Below are 20,749 nucleotides of genomic sequence, written 5' to 3' on the forward strand. Positions count from 1 at the left end.
GAGAGGGAGGGACCTCATGCCCTTTTCTGGGAGCTCTGCTCATTTCCAAATTTATTGATTTGGATCATAGTCCATTGTTGAAGGCTGTAGAAATGGTTCATTCTGAAATATGCTTTATGCAAGAGGCCCCAAGCCTCCTGGTTCCTCCCCTCAGAGACTTGTTCATTAGGTAACAAAGGACAAAACATAAATGAAGTAGGGAGCTAGTAAGGTGTTTGCCATCCATCTGGGTTGCATCATGCTGTGTTTGTCTCTTCCTGCCTCTAATCTCTTTTTGCCTGCTTTGATTGCCTGCTTTGATCGTGAGCTCTTCGATGCCGGGAGTATGCTTTGTGTGTGTCTGGAAAACACCTGAAACTTCACAATGTAAATAAACTGTATGCAAAAAATCTTTCTTCACTAATCTTTCAGATAATACATAATTCCCAGGGGTACCCAGAGCAGAAGGCATTCTTTTCCCATTCTCCATGTTTATCTTCTCCATTTGTCTGTCTCTCTCCAGGTGTCAGATTTGGATACTAAGAATGGTGTGGGTACCGATGAAAAAGGGAAGGCCACGCGTCTCTGTAATCACATCAACATGGTGGAGTGCACTGACTCCAATGGGAACACGCCCCTTTCAGAGGCAGCAGGAGGTGGCCACCCCAATGCTATCAAGCTGCTGATAGAAAATGGAGCCAATCCCAACTGCAAGGTACGAAATTGTGGTGGTGGAAGGAAATAGGCCACAACTGAAATGGGAACTGCCTGAGATTCAATAGAACAAGACTCACTGCAACCTGTATAAACAGTGTTATGAAAGATAGCTTGGCCAGACCGTGGGGTCAGCTAATGTGTTATATGTCTAATCACACTTCAGTACTCAACTCATACTGCCGTACTTGCTGTAGTGGGGATAAGAGGGCAAGGTTCAATCCTTGGTAGGTAATTAACCCCTAAGACAGTCCATGGGGGTCCAGAATTGATATCCATGTGGGAGAGATCTCCAAGGTGGTAAATAGTTAGGAGGGGCTGTGTTAAGTCCTCCACCAGCAGAATCCCCAGCACAGTAATCAAGTGGTTTCTTCATGTGTTTGTCCACATGGATTGTAGTCTTTGTGCACATGTGTACCATGCATATGAGACTGGATTCTTTTGGCCAGCAGAGTCCATTGGGGCCATGCTTGTGCTCTGGATGCCCTTGCCTCCCCCCAACCCAAGGCCATCAAGTGTGGAGGTGCCCTTCTGTCCCTCAGTTCCTTCCTACCACTAATGGTAGTGAGACAGAATCCCTGCAGTGTCCTGCCAGCATTAGTGTTAAAGTTCTTTGGACTTGGCCACGCAGTGAGTTAATGCGTGGCAAGCTAGTGCACTGTAGATTCACACCCTGGCTTCCCATATGTTAACTTGCCGGGTAGACAAGTTCTTAGTATTATTAATTAGTTGTTTGTTAGTCTGCAAGCATCTCCGTCATCTCAGGCTTAACAGTCAAAGAGCAGCCAATAGCCTGACAAAAGTCCCTCTTCCACCTCGGTGCTGACAGTTAAACAGGTACCAGTGATACCCACGAAACATGTGGCCGGCCCTTCTTCCAGCGCCAACCGCAATGTACTAATCGCTCCAGTGACTTTTCATGGGTACCCAGTGCATAGGTACAGTCCCTGTCCGTACCTAGAGCATATATGGTACCAAGCGATTTAGCTATAGGCCAGGTACTGGAGTCAACATTGCTAGATAGGTTGAAGGTGAGGCTGGCTAGACCACTAGTCACCAAGACCTCTGTACTGCAGATGATAAGTGTCAGCAGTACAAACTCGATCAATACCAGAGTGGAGGGCACATTGTACACTTGAAAGTTTAGCCCCACCTTCAGAGCAGGAGTACTCCTTTTCATTCTCACAGTCAACGCACAGTAGGGGCTCATCTCCCACTTGCTCGCCCTCCCTCCCTTCTATGGGGATTACAGTGGGAACCTGGGAGGGACTCTAGGAACTGGTCTCATGATAGGAAATGGCACGAATCTAATAGGCCCCCTGGTATGTCTTCCAGTGCAGTATCCATATGCCTATTGACCTTGGCCTTACTGGACACCATCGGGCATGTGATCCCATACCTGCAAGCCAGTGTCTACTGCCTCCCACCCCTCACCCCAGGACTAGATCCCTTTCTCCCCAGAGACAGAATAGACCTTCTCAGACTGGTCAATTACCGTAGCCTCAGATGCTAGAGACATGAGGAGGAGAGCAATGAAGATCATGCAGATGAAGGAGAACAATTAATCCCATCTGAAATTTCCTCATCCTCTGCATCTTCTTCAGACAACTATTTTAATGGGCCCTAAGATCTTATGAAATGCATGGCAGAGGCTCTTGACTTTCAACTGGAGATGTTAAAAGAGAAATCATAGAAACTGCTGGACATAGCAGCATGGTATGGTAAATAGCAGAGTCCCCCAAGCATGTCTACTGGGACCAGTGCTATTCAACATATTCATAAATGATCTGGGAAAGGGGATGTGACAGGTTGGATCACAGAAACCCCCTTGGGAACTGCCAACTGATGTGCTGAGACTACTTCTGCCCCTGCTTTCCCTGCGAGCTCGAGACTCCAGCACCCTGTCATGCTGAGCCAGACACGCCAGTCTGCTCCAACACAGACCCAGGGTCTGAACCACGGGCCCCAAAGCTGCAGACTTAACTGAAAGCAACTTAAGAAGTGTTCCTGTCTTTAACACTCAGATGCTCAACTCCCAGTGGGGTCCAAACCCCAAATAAATCCATTTTACCGTGTGTAAAGCTTATACAGGATAAACTCATAAATTGTTCGCCCTCTATAACACTGATAGAGAGATATGCACAGCTGTTTGCCCTCCCTCCTCCCCCCCCCCCCGGTATTAATACATTTTCTGGGTTAATTAGTAAGTAAAAAATGATTTTATTAAATACAGAAAGTAGGATTTAAGTGGTTCCAAGTAGTAACAGACAGAACAAAGTGAATTACCAAGCAAAATAAAATAAAACACGCAAGTCTAAGCCTAATATGGTAATAAAACTGAATAGAGATAAAATCTTACCCTCAGAGATGTTTCAATAAGTTTCTTTCTCAGACTGGATGCCTTCCTAGTCTGGGCACAATCCTTTCCCCTGGTTCAGCCCTTGTTCCAGCTCAGGTGGTAGCTAGGGGATTTCTCATGATGGCCGCCCCCTTTGTTCTGTTCCACCCACTTACATATCTTTTGCATAAGGCAGGAATTCTTTGTCCCTCTGGGTTCCCACCCCTCCTTCTCGATGGAAAAGCACCAGGTTAAAGATGGATTCCAGTTCAGGTGACATGATCACATGTCACTGTAAGACTTCATTACCCACTTGCCAGCGCACACATATACAGGAAGACTTACAAGTAAAACAGAGCCATCTGCAGTCAATTGTCCTGGTTAATGGGAGCCATCAAGATTCCAAACCACCATTAATGGCCCACACTTTGCATAATTACAATAGGCCCTCAGAGTTATATTTTAAATTTCTAGTTTCAGATACAAGAATGATACATTCATACAAATAGGATGAACACATTCAGTAGATTATAAGCTTTGTAATGATACCTTACAAGAGACCTTTTGCATGAAGCATACCCCAGTTACATTATATTCACACTCATTAGCATATTTTTATAAAATCATATAGAGTGCAACATCACAGGGGGTAAACAGTGAGGGGGACAAAGTTTACAGATGGTACAAAATGACTCAAGATAGTTAAGTCCAAAGCTTATTTAATTGTTCCCATAATATAAGAACTAGGGGTCACCAAATGAAATTAATGGGTAGCAGGTTTAAAACAAATAAAAGGAAGTTCTTCTTCACTCAGCGTACAGTCAACCTATGGAACTCCTTGCCTGAGGAGGTTTTGCAGGCTAGGACTATAACAGGGTTTAAAAGAGAACTGGATAAATTCATGGAGGTTAAGTCCATTAATGGCTATTGGCCAGGATGGGTAAGGAATGGTGTCCTTAGCCTCTGTTTGTCAGAGGGTGGAGATGGATGGCAGGAGAGAGATCACTTGATCATTACCTGTTAGGTTCACTCCCTCTGGGGCACCAGGGATTGGCCACTGTCAGTAGACAAGATACTGGGCTGGATGGACCTTTGGTCTGACCCAGTCTGGCCGTTCTTATGGTCTTATGTTTTTGGTTGTGCCTCCCCAGAGCACAGGTTGGATGGCCTCCTGAGTGAGTCAGGGAGTGGAGGTGGCGCTCCCTCCCTGGACCCCCCTGTGCGGAGCTGGCTTGAGCCCTGCCAGCCTTTGCCTCCCCCACAAATAGAAGTAAAACTATGCCTATGCCCAAAGGTCCGCCCAGGCCTGGAGCCCCGTGCTCCTTTCCCCCCCCGCCCCCCACCAGGCCCTGGCGTTTTTATAGCAAGTTGAGGGGGGGCCTCAGGGAGAAAAAGGTTGAGACCCCCTGAGCTGGGGTACAGGCACTGCTGGCTTTGATAATCCAATCTTGCATGCCAAGAGTGAAACTCATGTGGACAACATGTCTCAAAGAACCACAGTTATTCTAAGGTAAGTAACTTCTGTGATAGGGTCCCCGGTGTGCAGACTGGGACCATGGGACTGCTGTGTCTCCTTAACTCTCTCCAGCCTGGGCTGTCTCTCACAATGCTTTGCTAGTGACAAGCAGCAAACCCCTCCAGGCGCTGTTATCACTCAGCACAACTGCATGTGGAGCCCCACACCCAGCTAGATTGCCTGAATGCTCCCAGAGCCACTCACGAATCACACAGGGAAAGGCACCAGAGCGAAATCCCCCCAGCTCTGTACCTCAGGAATATACCATCTTGCCCTGGACTGGGGGTGCAGGCTCTGGGATGGGGCCAGGGATGGGGAGTTTGGGGTGCAGGAAGGGGTTCTAGGTTTGGGGAGGCTCAGGGCTGGGGCAGGGGATTGGGGCGCAGGGCTGGGGCTCGAACTTACCTCCTGTGGCTCTCTGTCAGTGGTGCAGCCGGGGTGCAGAGGCAGGCTTTCCGCCTGTCCTGGCACCACGGACCGCGCTGTGCCTGAAACAGTCAGCTGCAGGTCCAGCTCCTAGGTGGAGCCACCGCCATCTCCCCAGCTCCAATTGCCCGGTTCCTGGCCAATGCTCGGGGCGGGGGTGCGTGCTGTGTTCCGTGGCCCCCCGCCTAGAAACCGGACCTGCTGTTGGCCGCTTCCGGGGCGCAGTGGGGTGTTGGAGCAGGTAGGCACTAGCCAGCCTTAGCTGGGCAGCACCACCAATGGGACTTTTAATGTCCCAGTCAGCGGTGCTGACCAGAGTGACCCAGTGCCTAACATGTCGCGACCCAAACTTTGAAAAACGCTGATCTAGATTAAGCGGTTTTTCTCACCCCACTGGATATTGCAGTCCTTAATATACAGGTTTGTCTCTTAAACCTAGGCCAGTCTCCTCTGTTGGAGTCTTCAGTCTTTTGAGTCTCCTGGTTGCTTGCAGCATAGGTGGGGGCAGGAGAAAGGCCAAGCATGAGGCCCCTGTGTTCTGTTGTATACCCTTAGTCCATGTGCTTGGAGAACACAAGCCCAGGCATGTCTGGTGGGCATTGCTGAGTCCCCAGGCATGGTTTGAGCAATTTTCCTGGTTTGACCTTATACAGGTGAGTCATTGAATTGTAGCTTTCTTGCTGGACAATGGCTGTTGATGGTTGCTTGTCTCTGAGGAGCTAATATCTGGCTGATTCCCCAACTTACAGCATGTTTTAGTGACAACCATACAACACAATCTCATAACTTCATATGCACTAAAGATATACGTATTTAGATAGAACAGTGGATTTCAGCAGTTCATAACCTTTCCCCTGATGCCTCGCATGGCCTGCTGTATATGCAATATCACTATTATATATAAATGAGGCATATGGGGTTACAGGACACTACCCCAAGGTATAGAATGTCACACTTTCCCCCTTGGTTTACTGCAAGAGGGTTAGTCAGTGACTAACTCAAAGACACTTTGTGTTATAATTCTCTTGTCATCCAGCCATCAAGGCCATGAAGTGACGTGCCTCAGTTTCCCCTTCACACAGCAAACCAGATTTTTTATCCCAAAACTTAACATCATACCAAATTTTTTATCACAGATGGCTGTTTACAAGTATCTTTGTGATACCATGCCCTCTGTTCAGATATTCTGGTTTGAGGTTGGTTTGTTCATTACCCATGGTGTCATTTGACTCCTCTCTGTGCTCACAGCCTGTGGAAAAACACCTCCCTCTCTGTCAGTTGGGTCATTTGCATTCTGACAAACGACCACCTTACAACTTCCTACTCTCAACTCCTCTGTTATCGCAGGCACTGGAGCTGCATCTTGATTTAAAGAAGCAGAGTTACTTTCCAAAAATTTATCAGAAATAGCATGCTGAAAAACTGGGACCTGGATTGGGGTACCCTCTGCCATCCCCTTATGGTTACTTACCCTTTCTTTCCCCATTTATTTTCTGTTTTAAAAAAAAATTATACCTTTATTTCTAGCTGTTAGAACAGTTACTGTTCATCTGTAGGGATGAACCACCATAGTTGCAGTATGCCAGGCTGACCGGGCTTCAAGTGTTGCCTTTACTTCCGGAAGATGATCACAATATCATAGAATCATAGAATATCAGAGTTGGAAGGGACCTCAGGAGGTCATCTAGTCCAACTCCCTGCTCAAAGCAGGACCAATCCCCAACCATTAGACCTCATTTTCTATGCCAGTTTTGGTTTTCTGATTTCCGGTTCCACACTTTTCTTATATGTCAAGCATGATCTTAATTGACCCTTTTTGTGTGGACTAATTCAGTCTTGTCTTACTTTTGCATCTTTTCCCATCAGCATTTGTTATAGGTCATTGTGACATCTTATGAACTTACACTCACTTTTTACAGTTGAGCTCACAATTAGGGTAAATTTGTAGGCCCAGTTTTCAGAACAGAAGGTATGCCATTCTAGACCTCAGATGACTCAACAAGTTCATCTGTTACTTCGAGTTCAGGATGGTCACTTTCATAATCCCTACACTAGCATCTCAAGGTTGCTTCAGGGCACTCATTCTTTAGGAGGCATAGTCACGTATGTACATCCATCCAGCCCACAGGAAGTACCTTTGTTTCCTAAAAGGAAACTCACACTATCAGTACAATGTGCTATTGTGTGGATTTTCTATGGCACTGAGAGCATTTACCAAGTGCCTTGTGGTCATGGCAGCTCATCTAGGAGCCAAAGGCTCACATTTATCCATGCTTTGATGACTGGCTGATCTGAAGTATTTCCCCTTCCCCGCCCCCAGACATGTTTTCCAGACCTTGAATCTTTCTCGTGGCTCTTTTCTGAACTCAGTCTCTAATTTTTAAACACCCTTGTTAAAAGGACACCAAAACTGATGCACATTCCAGTAATGGTATCGTCACTGCTGAATTAACAGATAATCCATAGTTTTATAGATTTAAAGGCCAGAAAAGACCATTAGATCATCTAGTCTGACCTTCTACATAAAACAGGCCAGATTATTTAACAAAGTTATCCCTGTAGTGAGCAAAAAATCACAGTGCTGGCATCATAGGGTGAAATTCTATGCGCCAGTGTCAGGCAGGTTAGCTTCATGATCATAACTGTCAATTCTGGCCAAAAATTCTATGTCTGTTTTTGTTTTTCTCTCTTGTATTTTTAATCTTTACTTTTTAAAACTTTTGTTATATGGAACTTATTTCCCACCCCTTGCCTAATTTCTCATTTAAATTTAATATCTAACATTTTAGTGTTCTCTTTCCTAGTTTAATTAACTTTTACCTATTAGTAGGGCTCTGTATCTGTCATGGAGGTCAGATGACAGTAGCCCCTGGCAGCTGGTGCCACTGGCCCTGGGGCACCCCCCCAATGGCTCCCTAGAGTGCCCAGCCAACAGTGGCCCCCGACCCCTCCCCCAGCAGCAGGTATTTAGATTATAAGTCATGGGCAGATCACCGGCTATGAATTTTTGTTTATTGTCAACATGGACAAGTTGAGAGTCCTGCACTTAGAGTGGAAGAATCCCATGCACCGCTTCTCTTTCTTCTTTCATATGGCTGGTGTAGAGCAACAACTACAATTTCACCTGAAGTTGATCGACCCAAATGGCTACATCAGGGGTAGCAGAATTTATTGCAGTGATGCCTCCTTCATATTTATACATTGGGCAGTGATATGTTCTATAGTCTGTCGCGGGGAACCACACTCGCACACTGCAGAGTCCTTGATTTTCCATTTGTGCATTAGATATCTGCATCTACCATGGTTGATTCGCATTTGGTTCAGAGTTGACCAACATGACCATGGAAGGTCAAACACAGGAACCTTCTGCCTGGGATCTGGCACAAGGTGCTTATTTTTTAAGTCTTGTTTAGCCCAGTCTGCTTTCCAAGCCTCCTTCTGATTGTAGCCTGATTGCATGAGGCTAAACAAATGTTACCTGAAAGGCTTGCAGGACTTAAGATGTTGTGGGGGGGCTGTCAAGGTTCCTTCCCCACTCTGAACTCTAGGGTACAGATGTGGGGACCTGCATGAAAACCCCCCAAGCTTACTTTTACCAGCTTAGGTTAAAACTTCCCCAAGGTACAAACTATTTTACCCTTTGCCCTTGGACTTCCACTGCCACCACCAAACGTTTATCTGGGTTTATTGGGAAAGCGTTGTTTGGAAACATCTTTCCCCCCAAAATCCTCCCAACCCTTGCACCCCACTTCCTGGGGAAGGTTTGGTAAAAATCCTCACCAATTTGCATAGGTGACCACAGACCCAAACCCTTGGATCTTAGAACAATGAAAAAAGCATTCAGTTCTTGAAAAGAAACATTTTAATAGAAGAAACAGTAAAAAGAATCACCTCTGTAAAATCAGGATGGTAAATACCTTACAGGGTAATTAGATTCAAAACATAGAGAATCCCTCTAGGGAAAACCTTAAGTTACAAAAAGACACACAGACAGGAATATTCATTCTATTCAGTACAACTTAATTTCTCAGCCATTTAAAGAAATCATAATCTAACGCATATCTCGCTAGATTACTTACTAAGTTCTAAGACTCCATTCCTGTTCTATCCCCAGCAAAAGCATCACACAAACAGGCACAGACCCTTTGTTTTTCTCCCTCCTCCCAGCTTTTGAAAGTATCTTGTCTCCTCATTGGTCATTTTGGTCAGGTGCCAGCGAGGTTATCCTAGCTTCTTAACCCTTTACAGGTGAAAGGGTTTTTCCTCTGGCCAGGAGGGGTTTTAAAGGTGTTTATCCTTCCCTTTATATTTATGACAGGGGCATTGTCAAGGTCTTGGTGAATAGGAAGGCATTTGGTTTCCTGGATTCGCTGAGCTTCGCCAAACGTTGCAGCAGTTCGGCGTATCGGCAGGGGAGCGATGTTAGACAGGACAGGTAGCCATGGTGTTGGAGTCAACTTCAGGGTTCCTGTGATGCACCACATCACTGTATTGTGGGTGGCCACAAGTCGTGTGTGGCTGCATCTGCTGCTTACCGGTGCACAATATTCAAATACTGAATATACAAGTTGTCAGGGTTCCCTCCCCACTCTGAACTCTAGGGTACAGATGAAAACCCCTCAAAGTTCATTTTTACCAGCTTAGGTTAAAAACTTTCCCAAGGCACAAATTTCTCCTTCTCTTTGAACAGTATGCTGCCACCACCAAGTGATTTAGACAGAGAACAGGGAAAGGACCACTTGAAGTCCTGTTCCCCCAAAATATTCCCCCAAGCCCTACACCCCCTTTCCTGGGGAGTCTTGAAAATAAACAAGATGAGCACAAACCAGCCTTGGATTTTTAAGACCCAAAAAACCCAATCAGATTCTTAAAAAACAGAACATTATTAGAAGAACAAAAAAAGATAAGAGAACAACTCTGTAAGATCAGAATGGAAGATAATCTTACAGGCAGTCAGATTCAAAACATAGAGAATCCCTCTAGGCAAAACTTTAAGTTACAAAAAGACTGAAAAACAGGAATACACCTTGCCTCCAGCACAGCGAATTTCACAAGCCAAAACAAAGAAAACCTAATGCATTTTCTAGTGAGATTACTTACTAACTTTACAGGAGTTGGAGGGCTTGCATCCTTGATCTGTTCCCGGCAAAGGTATCACACAGACAGACAAAAGCCTTTCCCCCACTCCAGATTTAAAAGTATCTTGTTCCCTCTTTGGTCATTTTGGGTCAGGTGCCAGCCAGGTTACCTGAGCTTCTTAACCCTTTACAGGTAAAAGGACTTTGCCTCTGGCCAGGAGGGATTTTATAGCACTGTATACAGAAAGGTGGTTACCCTTCCTTTATATTTATGACAGATGTTCGCAGCACTGATGTTGGTGCACCCCAGGTTGCAACTGAACTATGTTGGCTCTCGTTTTGATCTTTGCAGCTACCTTCTCAAGATGATCATGGAAGGAGAGGGTGCGGTCGAGTTTCACTCCAAGATATGTTGGAGTGTAATCGTGTTGCACATTTTTACCCCAGAAAGCTACTTTCAGTGTGCTTTTGGCATTCCTATTATCAAGATGAAATGCGCTTACTATTGTTTTTCCAGGGTTTGGTTTTGTCATGGAGTGTGAGGGAGTCAAAGCCCTGTACCCCCCACATCCTGCAATTCACCATGACTCTCAGCCAGCCAGTAAAACAGAAGGTTTATTAGATGACAGGAACACACTCTAAACAGACCTTGTAGGTACAGAAAACAGGACCCCCCAGTCACATATGGGGCAACTTCCACACTTTCCCTTGGATGCTTGATCTCTTCCCACCTGCCCCCGGCCCTGCCCCCACTCCATCCCTTCCATGCGGCTCTGCCCCAGCCTAGCGTCTTCCCACCCCTGCCCTGCCCCCATTCCAACTCTTTCCCCAAAGTCTCCACCGCAACTCCGCCCCCTCCCTGCCCCTATTCCAACTCCTTCCCCAAATTCTCGCCCTATCCCCTTCTCTTCCCCGCCTCCTCCCCGAGCGCACCATGTTGCCACTCCTCCCCCTCCCTCCCAGCACGCCGCCAAACAGCTGTTTGGTGGTGGCCAGGGGGAAGCGCTGGGAGGTAGGCGGAGGAGCGGGGACACGGTGCGCTTAGGCGGGGAAAAGGAGGAGGAGGTGGGGCAGGGGGTATGGGGAGCTTAGCCGCCAATGGGTGCAGAGCACCCACTAATTTTTCCCCATGGGTGCTCCAGCCCCGGAGCACCCACAGAATCAGCGCCTGTGCTCATCCAGGTCCCTCTTGTGGGGTGGGGAGCCCAGACCCTGGTTCTGGGCATGTTGCCATCTCCCCAGCCAGCTCCAAACTGAAACCCCTTCCTGCTGCCTCACCCAGCCACACCTCCAAGCTCTCTTCCAGCCTTTGTCCTGTTTCCCGGGCAGAAGGTGTCATCTGGTCCCAGTCCCCTCCTGGGCTTAGGTTACGAAGGCCAGTCACCATCATTTACGTGCTGGCCATCAAGTATCATCCGTCAGTGAAGTCACCCGCTTACTTGCCATCACCATCTAGTATTGGTGCAGTACCCCAGGGAAATGGAGGCACGCCCCATGTTAGCAGAAGAGAGTAAACAAGTAAAACTCCCATGCAACATTACCAGGTTAATACTCCCTACTTTGTCACAGGTTTGAGCCTCCATTTCCGGAAATATTGTTCCATATTTTGAAGGTCCTCACTTAATACACTGTGACAGACTAGGGACCAACTGGCTAAGAGGCAGTTCTTCAGAAAAGGACCTGGGGATTACAATGGATGAGAAACTGGATATGAGTCAACAATGTGCCCTTGTTGCCAAGAAGGCTAACGGCATATTGGGCTGCATTAGTAGGAGCGTTGCCAGCAGATCGAGGGAAGTGATTCTTCCCCTCTATTTGGCATTGGTGAGGCCACATCTGGAGATTTGCATCCAGTTTTGGGGCCCCCACTACGGAAAGGATGTGGAAAAATTGGAGAGAGTCCAGTGGAGGGCAACGAAAATGATTAGGGGTCTGGGGCACATGACTTATGAGGAGAGGCTGAGGGAACTGGGCTTATTTAGTCTGCAGAAGAGAAGAATATGGGGGGATTTGATAGCTGCTTTCAACTACCTGAAGGGGGGTTCCAAACAGGATGGATCTAGACTGTTCTCAGTGGTAGCTGATGACAGAACAAGGAGTAATGGTCTCAAGTTGCAGTGGGGGAGGTTTCGGTTGGATATTAGGAAAAACTTTTTCACTAGGAGGGTGGTGAAACACTGGAATGTGTAACCTAGGGAGGTGGTGGAATCTCCTTCCTTAGACGTTTTTAAAGTCAGGCTTGACAAAGCCCTGACTGGGATGATTTAGTTGGGAATTGGTCCTGCTTTGAGCAGGGGATTGGACTAGATGACCTCCTGAGGTCTCTTCCAGCCCTAATCTTCTATCGTTCTATAACCTGTCCATGATTTTTACTAAAAATACCCATGACTAAATTATAGCATTACCTATTAATTTCTCTTGTGCCCCTCCCATCTTCACACACTGATCAACTGCCTTTCATTTAGTTATGTTCCAATGTCTCCCTCCTGGTAGTCAGTCCTCCTAACTTCACTCCCAAATCCCTTTTCCCTTCAGAAAATAGCAATTTGGTAAAGTCAACCCTTCTGATATTAGTGGGGTGGGAGCCTGCTTCTCATGAAGGTGGATCATGTTCCATAGCTGCTTTACATAGGCATTATAAACCTATACCTAAGGCCCCAGGTTCTGAAATCACTTGAAGCCAGAATGTCCACTTCCATTTAAAAAAAAAAAGTAAAGTTTGAAAATATGACTCAAGTGTAACCAATGCAGTAATGTTTGTCTGAGACTGCAGAGAGCCTCCAGCAGAAGGAAGACATGGCTGGCCTCACATCTACAACCAGGGGCAACTAGGCCCCTGCTGCGCAGAAGAGGACCCTGTCACTCTTTTGGCTCTAATGGAAAGGGGACGGAGACAAGGGAAAAGGAAAAACTTCTTAGCTTGCCCAGGAGGCCCTGGGAGGGGTGGCCTTCCACTATGAGGAGCCCCTCTTAAGGGTGCTTGAAAGTACCAGGGAAATGGGACTCAGCTGCGGGGGAGACTCAGCTGCTGGCTCTGATGAACCTGAGTGGCCAAGAAAGGAAAGAGACAGAGGCACTGCACACCTCCTAGTGGCCTCTTTCTTTTACTGTGTGCAGAATGAATGACTGAGCACTCAAATTTAACAAACATGATGAAGGGGATAGGGAAGAGAGGGATAAGGAAAATTGAGAATGGTGGAGAGAAAGTGTTTAAACTCAGAAAAGAGCGACTGTCCAGCCAATGTGAAAGGAGAGATTGAGACAAACATTTTCTAGGCCAATATTGCAAATAAGAGGAAGAGCAAGATAGATGTTTTTTCAAATTATCCGGTATCATAAAGTTGTGTCATCAAAAAGTTATGAGGAAAACTGTTCTTGACTATGGGAAAAAAGAGTGACAGAGCATCATGCTGTGGAACAACCTGCTAGCAGCTCAGGAATGGATAGGAATGATAAATGGGCAAAAGTTGAAACCTCAGATGAAGTGTGGGAGTCTATTGTGGGTGGGTTGCATCCACTCCTGACAGAGACCTGAGCAGTCTGTCTCTTCAATGACCTTTGGCAACATAAGTGTAGTTTGTCATGCTAATCAAGTCTCATTGAAATGAATGTAGGATCTGGAATGAATGAAGAGGCAGGAAGGAGAATGAATGAAAGGAGCAGATGTAATGAGGGAGAGGATAGAGGAAGAAGGAAATGTGTGGGATGGGAGAGGGTGGGAGAGGCTGTGCTATGAGCTTGGGCAGCCATTTGTTCAACACACAAGAAGAAAAAAAAAGAGGGAACATTAGTTGCTATCTCTACGTGAGGGCCTTTTCTGACACCACATGAAAAGAGAACTCAGGGTACGTGCTGCAGCCACCCCATCATAGTTTGAGTGGGGAAGATGCATACATAGCATTTCCTGCCCACATGATAGGGGCTGAGACCTCCTTCCCTCTGGACAGAACCCAGCTTGTATGACAATAGAGTGATGTTCTAGAAAGGAGGAGAGACCACAGCTTTCACAAAGGGGAGCAATGGTAGACCACCCTCTAGCTCAGCAGGTTGCTTTTATATATATGACTATGAGAGAATGAACTGTCACAAGGGTGAAAAAAACCCAAACCCCAAGAATCTGTAGGTAGTGGACTACTTCAGAAAATTAGAACTAGGGTGTGATCCAGCTGGCTTTAATCAATCACAAATCCTCTCGGAAGCTGCTGGGAGTGGGAGGGATCTAGGATTTACATTAATTAGCCCCACCTCATTCTGAGGTTGGGGGAACAATTTCGAGAGGGGAGTTTTAAAGACCACACCAGATCATTGTCTGAGGAGCAGTAAGACGTAGGAAAAGAAGGTACTGAGTTTGGATACAGGCTGGGTTCTGCCTCCCTATAAAGACTTTGGACTTTCTAGAGAATAAAAAGGCTTTGGGTACACAAAGAAACAACTTACAAGGAAATAGGACTGAAAGTAAATGGGTGTAGATAAAATAAATACTGGTAAACCCTCTTTAAAGAATTCTTACATTCTCTGGCTTCCTCCCCCCACAAGTGCTCCATATCTAAGGTTGTCAGGTCATCCAGATGACAGTGGCCCTGGCCATTACAACCCTAAGCAGGGATGGGATGATGGTGTGGAGGAGTAGGGTTGTGGCACAGAAGAGACCCCATGTGAGTGTGTTTAGGGCTGCAAATTGCTTTAATCAGGTCCTGCTGGTACCCACTTCTGCAGAGGGAGATGGAGCTTTATAGGTTGTCCTTTATGCAGAGTGGGTGGAGATGTGCAGAGCACTGATGACAGCAGATTGCTATATGTGACTGTCAGACACTATTTTCCTCATGTTCATTGTTTTTATTTGTGTAGGGGGCTTTTGGCAGGACCCCTCTTTATCGTGCTGCTTTTGGTGGTCACATGGCCGCCGTGGAGACACTTCTTCAATATGGAGCAGACCCCAGACTTTATGCTGATGATGGCAACACGCCTGAACAAGTAGGGGCAATTTGTTCTATTTCCCTTTGCCTTAAATAACATTGTTTCTTTTTGGCTTTTGGTCTCTTATGTTGTCTCATTTGTTGCTCTCTGAATGAGCCTCACAAACAGGGGTGGATATTGACTGACCATGCCGGGGGAGCAGTGGCAATGAGTCTACCCAGAGTGCTATAAACTGTTGGAAGTAAACCTGAAAACAGAGGTGAAAGTATATCCGTTTTTCTCTGAATTTACCTCTACTGATCTCAGGTGTTACTTGTAACAAGAACAGGTAAAGCATTTTCAGCCAGGCATGTGGCTTTGAGTTGAGTTGTGTCCAGTTAGTTTCAGTTTAACTGCTGTTTAATTTCTTTGAGTGATCGTGCACACAGATTCCACTCTTGGTGCACATGTGCCCTGTGCACATGCAATCATATTCTTTTGAATAGCTGTGTCCCCCGGGCATTCCCCTGCATCCTGGGAGCCCCTGCAACCACTGTAGCCGAGGGTATAAGGAGCAGGGCAGCCTGAACGGCCTTTCAGTTCCTTCTGACCACCTATGGCTTCAACATGGAGCCCTGCGATCTCAGTGACCTCCAATATGCAAGAGATTATTTAGCTATTGTTTTCTGATTCACTATTTACAGTTCATTAGTTAGCATACCTGTCCTCTATTTTAAAAAAAAAAATCCCTGTGGAAACAGTGTGTTGATACGATTTCTGCCCCCCTCCCCCTCCCATGCCAGCCTCTGTACATGGTTAGACACCCCCCGCCACACACACACATAAGATCAAAATGCCTAAAGGCAAGGCTCCAGGATTCAAGATCTCTTTACCAGGGACTCAGCAAAACCCATGATTGATGCTCAGCATCTCCTGTGCTTAGGCAAAGACCATATGCCTGAGCACTACTTAATGTAAGGTTTTTTCAAAGTACACACTTTAATTCAGAGAGGGCAGACTGAAGTTACATCTTCTGGGAGACTTTGATGCAAGCATTGTCTGATCCAGGCAAGCTGGCCAAGAAACCTCCCCGTTTGTCTCAGTCCATTAGTGCTCCTGTGAGCTGTAATATTATCCCAGACACCACAGATGTTCACAAGCCCTATTCCTCTTCTGCTTTTACTTCAACACAACACAGAGGCCCGAAGAAATCCAGCACCAAAGGAGATGTAGATCTCCCTTACCCACTGGGAGATGGAGTTCCTATCCTAAGCCTGAAATCATCCCAGACAGGGCTTTGTCAAGGGCTTTGTTAAAAACCTCTAAGGATGGAGATTCCACCACCACCCTCAGTAACCCATTCCAGAGCGTCACCACCCTCCCAGTGAAATATTTTTTCCTAATAGCCAACCTAGACCTCCCCCACTGCAACTTGAGACCATTACTCCTCGTTCTGTCATCTGCCACCACTGATAACAGCCTAGCTCCATGCTCTATCGAACCTCCCCTTTAGGTTGCATGTTAGGAAAAACTTTTTCGCTAGGAGGGTGGTGAAGCACTGGAATGTGTTACCTAAGGAGGTGGTGGAATCTCCTTCCTTAGAGGTTTTCAAGGTCAAAAGCCCAGGCTGGGATGATTTAGTTGGGGATTGGCCCTGCTTTGAGCAGGGGGTTGGAGTAGATGACCTCTTAAGGTCCCTTCCAACCCTGATATTCTATGCTCCTTTAGCATCTCAATCCTCCAGTGGTCCTACTGATTGTTTAGCAGGCTTTCTGCTTCTGATATACTTACAAAAAATTTTGCTATTACTTTTTGAGTCTTTGGGTAGCTGTTCTTCAAATTCTTTTTTTGGCCTTCCTAATGATATTTTTACACTTAATTTGCCAGAGTTTAGGCTCCTTTCTATTTTCCTCACAAGGATTTAACTTCCAGTTTTTAAAGGATGCCTTTTTGTGTCTCAGTGGTTTTTTTTACTTTGTTGTTAAGCCCTGGTTGCACTTTTTTGGTTCTCTTACTATGTTTTTTAATTTGGGGTATACATTTAAGTTGAGCCTCTATTATGACGTCTTTAAAAAGCTTCCATGCAGCTTGCAGGGATTTCACTTTTGGCACTGTACCTCTTAATTTCTGTTTAACTAACTTCCTCATTTTTGTGTGGTCCCGACTATGCCTTGGTTCAGGAGTCTAGGTCAGATTAAAAACTTTGGTAGAGCAGTCCTCCAGGTGATATTCCTCTTACCTATCTCTTAAGAAGGATACTGCTTGCTAGTGATGAAGAGAGGAATCTGTACAGACAAACACTTGAAAAAGAAAGTAGTTATTTACCCTACAACACCCATAGTTCTTTAGGTGTATTGTCCTCACAGATTCCAAGATCTGAGAATACTAAAGGAGTTGGCGGATGTGATTGCAGAGCCATTGGCCATTATCTTTGAAAATTCATGGCGATCGGGGGAAGTCCCGGACAACTGGAAAAAGGCTAATGTAGTGCCCATCTTTAAAAAAGGGAAGAAGGAGGATCCTGGGAACTACAGGCCAGTCAACCTCACCTCAGCCCCTGGAAAAATCATGGAGCAGGTCCTCAAGGAATCAATTCTGAAGCACTTCGAGGAGAGGAAAGTGATCAGGAACAGTCAGCATGGATTCACCAAGGGAAGGTCATGCCTGACGAATCTAATTGCCTTCTATGACGAGATAACTGGCTCTGTGGATGAGGGGAAAGCAGTGGACGTGTTGTTCCCTGACTTTAGCAAAGCTTTTGACACGGTCTCCCACAGTATTCTTGCCAGTAAGTTAAAGAATTATGGGCTGGATGAATGGATGATAAGGTGGATAGAAAGCTGGCTAGATTGTCGGGCTCAACGGGTAGTGATCAATGGCTCCATGTCTAGTTGGCAGCCGGTATCAAGTGGAGTGCCCCAAGGGTTGGTCCTCGGGCCGCTTTTGTTGAATATCTTCATAAATGATCTGGAGGATGGTGTGGATTGCATCCTCAGCAAGTTTGCAGACGACACTAAACTGGGAGGAGAGGTAGATACGCTGGAGGGTAGGGATAGGATAAAGAGGGCCCTAGACAAATGAGAGGATTGGGCCAAAAGAAATCTGATGAGGTTCAACAAGGACAAGTGCAGAGTCCTGCACTTAGGACGGAAGAATCCCATGCACCGCTACAGACTAGGGACCGAATGGCTCGGCAGCAGTTCTGCAGAAAAGGACCTAGCGGTGACAGTGGACAAGAAGCTGGACATGAGTCAACAGTGTGCCATTGTTGCCAAGAAGGCCAATGGCATTTTGGGCTGCATAAGTAGGGGCATTGCCAGCAGATCGAGGGATGTGATCGTTCCCCTCTATTCGACATTGGTGAGGTCTCATCTGGAGTAGTGTGTCCAGTTTTGGGCCCCACACTACAAGAAGGATATGGAAAAATTGGAAAGAGTCCAGCGGAGGGCAGCAAAAATCATTAGGGGACTGGAACACATGAGTTATGAGGAGAGGCTGAGGGAACTGGGATTGTTTAGTCTGCGGAAGAGAAGAATGAGGTGGGATTTGATAGCTGCTTTCAACTATCTGAAAGAGGGTTCCAAAGAGGATGGATCTAGACTGTTCTCAGTGGTAGCAGATGATAGAACAAGGAGTAATGGTCTCAAGTTGCAGTGGGGGGGGGGTTAGGTTGGATATTAGGAAAAACCTTTTCACTAGGAGGGTGGTGAAACACTGGAATGCGTTACCTATGGAGGTGGTGGAATCTCCTTCCTTAGAAGTTTTTAAGGTCAGGCTTGACAAAGCCCTGGCTGGGATAATTTAGCTGGGGATTGGTCCTGCTTTGATGACCTTCTGAGGTCCCTTCCAACCCTAATATTCTATGATTCTATGATTCCATGTTCTGCTGTCTGTCTTTGCTACAAGAAGATACATAACATTTATAGATACAAAAGCTTAGGGACATTTACTGTACTCATTAATTACCCTAGGGTAATTACCCTAGGTATCCTTATTGGCAAGGGAATGAAGAGGTGGTTGAGGCCATCCTGCCCCTTATAACCTCAGCTGTTGGGGGTTGCAACAATGCCCAGGGTACAGGCATGGCCCTGACAGACACTGCTGTTCAAAAGAATCCGATCTTACATGCATGGGGCACATGAGCACCAAAATCGGAATCCCATGCGGACAATACATCTTGAGCTACAGTTAATGTAGGGTAAGTAACCGTTCTTTATGTGAGCAAAGGATGGTTGATAGGCACTCATATATGGCAGTGATGCAGACTGTTTAACTACAAGAGTGAGATAAATCATCCTATCAGGTTCATTCATGCAAAGAGTAAAATAGTGTCAACAGGACAGTCCCTCAAGTTAAGAGTGATTATTTGGATTAAGGAAACTACACAGGGTTAGCAGTGCCTATGATGTTAGTGGTGCAGATTGCCCTTTCTTTGGTCCCACTTATCTTAGATGAAGGGTTATGTTCCCAGCCTTAGTACCCATTGTTGGTGCTGCTGAGATTGGAGTTTGGAGAGTGGGTTGCAACCATTAATTTTATGTATTTACAGCCACAGTGGTGTTTGTGTTTGTTTCCAATAAGATTGCTTCTTTGGATAGCTTGGTTGCCATTCTGCAGTCCTGGGACATCAGCCTGACTGAGTTGATGCTACAGAAGATGGAGGCAGAACAGCAAAGAAGAGCCTTGCTGGAAAAGAAGCAGAAAGAAGCTGAGACTCACCGGTGAGAGCTGCACCCCAGCCCTAGCCAGGAAAGGGAAGATAGTTAGATACAGCAGTCACAAACACTGTTACACTGAACGTGTTTTTTACCTTTTGAATGGGTTACAGTTTGAGAACTCGGACTTTATGAGACAAAAGGCAAAAGAAGCGAAGAAAGAGGCAGAATAGTAAGTTAAGAAGGGGTAAAAGAAGGAACCTCAAGTTTATGTCCCAGGTGTTGCCCAAGAGTTTGTCCCATTGCAGGGGGTGATGTCATTTGGTTCCTTTTCCTCACTTCGTCTGATCAGGACATCTTTTAGAATCAGGGAAGGGGGTCCAGAAACTGCAATGCTGCTGTGCCCCTCGCCACTGTGAAGGACTCAGAAACTGAACTGTGTTGTTCTTTCCCATAGAATGAACGAGGAGGTGGAGCAGCTGTCTAAAGTGCAGGAGAGATGTAACAAGGAGGTCAGGCCAGCTCTTTTTAGAAACTATTAAACAGCCCCCAGGTATAATTTTTTCCCCATTTCCAGCCCTTCCCTGTGGTGGCCGTACTTCTTCTTATTCTTCAGTGCCCGACTTTCCTGGTCAGCTGATCCCTGATGGGATTGAGCTGGAATTGGTGTGCATTTAGATGCTGATCTCTGGACTTAGATGTCAGCCCTTCTAGTCTTAAAGAGAGGGGCAGCACTTGCTAATTGGTATCATTTGTGCAAGAATGGTTTGTACCTGCATGGAGAAAACACAATTCCATCTGCTCTGTCTCCAGGAGAGAGTTGATGGGATATGTTCTGTACTCCTCACGGTGCATGCCTGGGACAGATATTCATGCTGCTCAGTTGCACTTGCATAGAGACTGCCAGCCAGCCTGCCCTAGCTATTGGTCAGTCCACTTTGACCTTTTTATACAGCCAGCCAACTGGTCCCAACATCTGATCCAGACCAGGGGTTTACTGTCCCTCCTGAGAACAGTAGGGTAGAATTTATCTGCTGTGTGTGACAGGAATGTTGCAGCCCCATCTAGAGCATAGGGACAAAGAATTTAAGCCTTGCAGGTGTGACAAAGGATTCTGTTTTCCTCCCCACCTAAGACAAAGTTGTGT

General features: G+C 46.2%; 1 protein-coding gene across 1 annotated transcript in view; it reads left to right on the forward strand.

Annotated features, from left to right (window-relative positions):
* The window catches only part of IQANK1 (IQ motif and ankyrin repeat containing 1), a 95,619-nt gene that overhangs the window by 36,487 nt on the left and 38,383 nt on the right, over positions 1-20,749 (forward strand). The window contains exons 4-7 of the mRNA XM_084621791.1: positions 503-694; positions 14,900-15,025; positions 19,529-19,668; positions 20,060-20,114. Coding sequence (XP_084477917.1) covers positions 503-694; positions 14,900-15,025; positions 19,529-19,668; positions 20,060-20,114 — 513 coding nt within the window. The remainder of the gene's footprint in view (positions 1-502; positions 695-14,899; positions 15,026-19,528; positions 19,669-20,059; positions 20,115-20,749) is intronic.

The sequence above is a fragment of the Lepidochelys olivacea genome (assembly GCF_965140295.1).
Source record: "Lepidochelys olivacea isolate rLepOli2 genome assembly, chromosome: 2".
NCBI classification, from domain to species: Eukaryota; Metazoa; Chordata; order Testudines; family Cheloniidae; genus Lepidochelys; species Lepidochelys olivacea.